Source organism: Vicia villosa, linkage group LG1 (assembly GCF_029867415.1).
Source record: "Vicia villosa cultivar HV-30 ecotype Madison, WI linkage group LG1, Vvil1.0, whole genome shotgun sequence".
NCBI classification, from domain to species: domain Eukaryota; kingdom Viridiplantae; phylum Streptophyta; class Magnoliopsida; order Fabales; family Fabaceae; genus Vicia; species Vicia villosa.
In genome coordinates, this window is record NC_081180.1 from 49,688,034 (window position 1) to 49,693,356 (window position 5,323).

Genomic DNA, 5,323 nt, shown 5'->3' on the forward strand with positions numbered 1-5,323 from the left:
CTATGCAAATTTGGCCAAGATAGGACTCGTGACAGTGTGTTTAGCAGAGACCCATTTCAGAGATCCTTGAGCAAATTCTTCTGTCTTATTACCATTTTCTAAACGGTTGAATGTCACTGAATATGTCTCTTTCTGGTTGGCTTCTGAAAAGTGAAGCTCTTGTGGCTGGACTTTTACATCAACCCCTTTTGGCGCTGTTACTACGGCTACATAAGATGAGTATGCTTCACCGACATTTGTCACTGTCCTTGTGAGTGTCTGTGAGGAGCCAAGCACAACAGAAAATGAGGGGTAGTTAAGTTCTCCTTCAGGAATGCTTGATGTTTCAGCACAGTTAATTGTTCTGTGCGCAATGATTCCGACTTGCCTATCACTGTATCCTAAACCACATAGATAAGGTATATAATCATCAGGTTGGATATCATATACTAATCCTGGATCATCTGCTCTTGATGGATTCACGTGTCCCGAACCTGTGGCAAAGAAATTTGCTGGCTGAAGTGTTTCGTCAACAATAGGTTTGTTTTCTAAGTTCAACGTGTCTGCAGAAGTCATTATGGCAGATTTTATGGCAGCTGGAGACCAATCAGGATGAGAGCTTTTGAGCAAAGCAGCAATGCCACTAAGATGTGGACATGACATTGATGTTCCAGACATAATGTTGAAATTGAGTTTTGAATCGGTGCTGTTATTCGAGGGAAAGGGCCAAGCAGCTAGGATGCTCACGCCAGGTCCGATAATGTCTGGTTTCAATATACCAGGACTTGGCAAGTTGGGACCTCTCGAGGAGAAGGATGCAACTGCTGGCGATAAGGAGTTTCCGATAACTGTTCCCTTAAACGAAATGGTTGCTGTAGGTTTTGAAGTTGAATTTATATATGCTTTGATTTTAAGTCCAGAAACATAGCTGACAAGTGTTGCTGGTAGGACATGTGGATCAGCTGAGAGACTAAAACCATTGATTTCGTCATTCATGAGAATCATGGCGGCGCCTCCTACTCTTTTTACTTCTTGTCCTTTCGCAATTCTTCCGATACCCCCTCCCCTTTCACACAAAACAACCTTTCCTCTGAAATCAATGTCGTTCAAGGATCCGTTACCACAAAGTGCATTTGTTCCTGCAAATGCTAAGGGCAGCAATGTTGGAGAGAAATCGGAAGGCTGGAAAACAGATTCACCCTCAAATTCTTCTCCGTTTCCAAGCACTATTGTTGCTACAATGCTTCTGTCAATAGTGCTTGCTCCAACTGTGAGGATCCATGGAGCTCCATTAACTAAGGAGGCATCAGAAGGGCCAAAGTTTCCTGCTGAACAACTTACAAAGATTCCCTTCTGAATTGCTGCAAAACCGCCTATGGCAATTGTATCATTGAAAAATGGAGGAGGTTCATCTAGAACAAGCGATATGGATATTACATCCACACCATCCTCCACAGCTGCGTCTAATGCTGCTAGTATATCACTCTCAGGACAGTCGTCACCAAAGCATACTTTGTAAATTGCTAGGTGAGCATGAGGAGCCATCCCTGCTGCTGTACCTTTGGCATTTCCTAGTACTTCTGCGTCGTCCACAAAAGCACCCGCCGCTGTACTTGCTGTATGAGTACCATGTCCATCCTCATCAATTGGTGCTTCAGCTTTCTCTCCTTTCATTGCCATAGCTGCATTGTTGAAAGACCTTGCTCCAATTAGTTTGTTGTTACAAGCTGTGCCATTAAGGTCACATCTCCCTTTCCATTTCAGCGGTGGCGGTGATATTCCAGCATCACTAAATGAAGGATGACCAGGTGTGATTCCTGAATCTAGGACACCAATAATAACTCCCTTTCCGAAGTTTGAATCCTTCCATAATCCGATATTTTGCTGCAGCCCCAAGAAATCTGGAGTATGCGTGGTTTGACGACGTAGTGTCCTTTCGGGATGAGCTGAAATAAAGCCGTTTTTCTGTTGCACAGCTCTCAACTCTTCTTGAGTGAGTCTTGCAGCAAAACCACTCAGCACATTTCGGTATGAATATATCATTCGCGGTTGTTTATTAGAGCTCATAACAGTTGGTGGCATGAATGAATGGTGCCAACTTTGTAAATCTTCTTCAGATTGAGTAAATATCTTACCCTCTGGTTGATTCACATGAACAATGTATATTTTTGAACTGCTTTTCTCTCTACTCTCAGTGTTAAGGGGAAGTTCAGTTCCTTGAGTAAAATGAACATGGAAACTCAGCACAAAAGTGAGAGCAATGAAAAGGATATAATTCATGTCCAAGAGGAACTTTACTTTCTGCTTGATGTAAGAATGAAAGAGGTGTGGTCTAAATACATTCACAATGATTATATATATGTATATATGAGTAATACTTGGCCGGCATGGTTGCATTAGTATATGTTATGTTATATATATGTTGAGATTATGATTATGTAATTTATGTTATTCTTAAGTCGGCATGGTTATATTATATGTTATGTTAGTATTTGTTTTTAGAAGGTTTTATGTCTTGCTGTACCTACCATTTTCTGTTTAGCTTAATTAGTTGGAAGATTGCTTTATGGAATCATGCATATGGATATGTCCTTTGAGCTCCATATGTCCTTTGAGCTTTATTCTCTGTAGACTTTATCTTCTGTAGAAATTTTTCTAGTAGCTCTCACAACTCCCACAAAAACATAAAAGACATGTCCCGTGTCTAGGGCCGGAAATGAGTCGACCTAAGTCGAATTTGGTTCGGCTCAGTTAAAATTTAGTTCGTCACAAAAAATAATTCAGTTCACACTTGATTTTATTAAAGTTTGTGAACAATTTAGTTTGACTCACTAGCTCGAAATCAAACCGATTCAATAGCTTAAATCAAATGGACCAAATTAATTAATTAAATAAACTAAAATTTTAATTAAATGTCATGTAATTTGTATTTGACCTTAGGGTTGATTTTCTTATCAATTATAACTTTTCAAAACTCTTTGATGCATCTATATATAGGATAAGTGAGAGTATAAAGAATTATACATTATAATGTGTTCTACACGATAACAAGACAAAGTTCGGTTGAGTTGAACTGAGTGTTGAGTTGCGGCGAAGCTTTGATTCCAATGCGGTGGACATGGGTAGTATGCAAAGTTAACACTCCAACATTTAAGTTAGTACAGAAAATAAATAGTGGAATTTTAAATGGGAAAGTGTGTACCTATAAGTGGCGCGCTAACCCTGCTTTTATAGAGGAGTTTGTTAATAACTGAAATGCAAAAAAGGTGGCGTGGAATGTGGATGACCGTAGGATGAATATAATGGCATTGTGGGCGTATGAACTAGGATGCTTTCTTTTAGTGTGTTTGGTATGCTCTGCCCTCCTTTGATATTGGATTTTGAGTTCTATTGGGCCCTGACGACCGTCCCAGAACAGTTTCTCTCAGGACCTTGACTTTTTGTTGTAAAAGGTAAGGACTTTGAAATAGCCATCTTGCATGCCGATGAGAGGGATAATGACTGACACGTGCCTCCTACTCTCGTTGGCCATCCCATGATTGCCCTAGGTGTCATACCCTAACATTTTCCCCTCTAATTATACCTTTCAACTGGTTTATACTTCTCATTCATTGGCACAACATACATTCACTAGGTCATTTGCATACCATGTATTCATGCACTAAATAAACTCTTGAGGCATGGGATCAAGAATCATGGAAGAAACTAGGATCTCACATGGCTTGGAGCTTTTACATCATACAAGCTTGGTTCAAATGGAATCCTCTTTGAGCATGGATCAAGGAGACTAGGGTTTTTGACTCATGGTCACTATGGACTTCTTTCTCATCATCATACAAAGCTATTCTCCATCAAAGGTTTTCAATGGTCATGAATTAGGGTTTATTTCCCTATGTTTGGGTTTGACAAATCAATTATGATTTGGTCATACAATCATCGTGGACTTTCTTCTCAATACTTGAGTTTTGTCTATCTTATGAGGAAAGGTTTTATTGTTGCTTGCAATACAAGTCATGCTATATGAACTTCATTCAAAAGGGCGTTGAGCTAGAACATGAGGTTCTTGTGGATCATAGATTGAGATGTACCTTCATTATGTTTGCAATTATCAGATGAATTTCAATATAAAGTTCCAAGGGGTTCTTACCATCATTTGAAGTTGGATCATTTGATTACTTGGATTATAAGTCATTAGCTCTGGTTCGTATGCATGAGAATGGTGTGGATTCATTTGGATTCATTCCACAATTAGGGTTTTGTTAAGATCAATCATGGGCACATTTCTCAATATTAGGGTTGCATTTGACCTTAATCATTCATTCAGAGCATGGTTCATGATCATCAACTATCTTACAAGTTAATACTTTGGATCTTATGCAAGAATATGAGAGGAACATGGTGTATGTGTTGGACCATTCAAGATTGAAAAGTATATTGTTGAAACTTTGACTTTTGGTCAAAGTCAATCATGAGATTCTCTTATTCTGATTTGGGAGCATGTCTAGATACTAGAAGATCTACAACATTATTTTGTTTTTTTCTTCGAACATTCTTGAGTTGGAAAAGTAAGAAGCAAAAATGTGTGTCTAGATCTTCATCTGAGGTGAATATAGGGAATTAGCTTAAGTTACATGTGAAGGACAATGGATTCTCTATTTGCTACAAGATTTTCCACATCAAGCATTCCTTTTCAATTGTCATCTATTGTGACAACAAGTCATCACTCCACATAGCAGCTAACTCTGTGTTTGATGAAAGAACAAAACATATAGAGATTGATTTCCATGTTGTTATGGACAAAGTTCAGGCAAAAATTTTGCATTTGGTTCTAGTCTCATCCAAGGACCAAGTGGCAGATATTCTGACAAAATCTTTGTATTCAAGACCTTTCATCAGTCTACAAAACAAGCTTGGAATGATTGACTTCTATTATAGTTTGAAGGGGAATATTAAGGAAGAAGATCAGAGGATTAGAGAAGTTGCTTGTGTACCAAGCTAACTCACTTCATTGTAACCTTTAGTTAGTTAGTTATAACTAACTCTGACGGTTAGTTATGAGGAGGTTAAGAGCTGCTTAGTAGTAATAATTAACTCATCACACCATATATAGTCGATGTAATAGCATTGAAGTTCTCAAATTTGTGAAATGCAATTCCTTTTTACATTGAATTCTTTCTTTCTTCTTCTATAATGGTGTTCATGTTTTGAGCTTTCCCGTCTATTTAAAACGTTTTATGGCACCATATAAAGTTAACCCAAGTTTTGATTCACTTAACAAATAATTAAATATGACAAAGTATGGTGACATCAAATGATTAAATGTTGGGTAATTTACTCACTGAAA

General features: G+C 38.2%; 1 protein-coding gene across 1 annotated transcript; it reads right to left on the reverse strand.

Annotated features, from left to right (window-relative positions):
• On the reverse strand, positions 1-2,259 carry LOC131631926 (subtilisin-like protease 4). The gene has a single exon (XM_058902714.1). The coding sequence runs from the start codon at positions 2,257-2,259 to the stop codon at positions 1-3; it is 2,259 nt and encodes a 752-aa protein (XP_058758697.1).
• Positions 2,260-5,323: the final 3,064 nt, after the last annotated feature.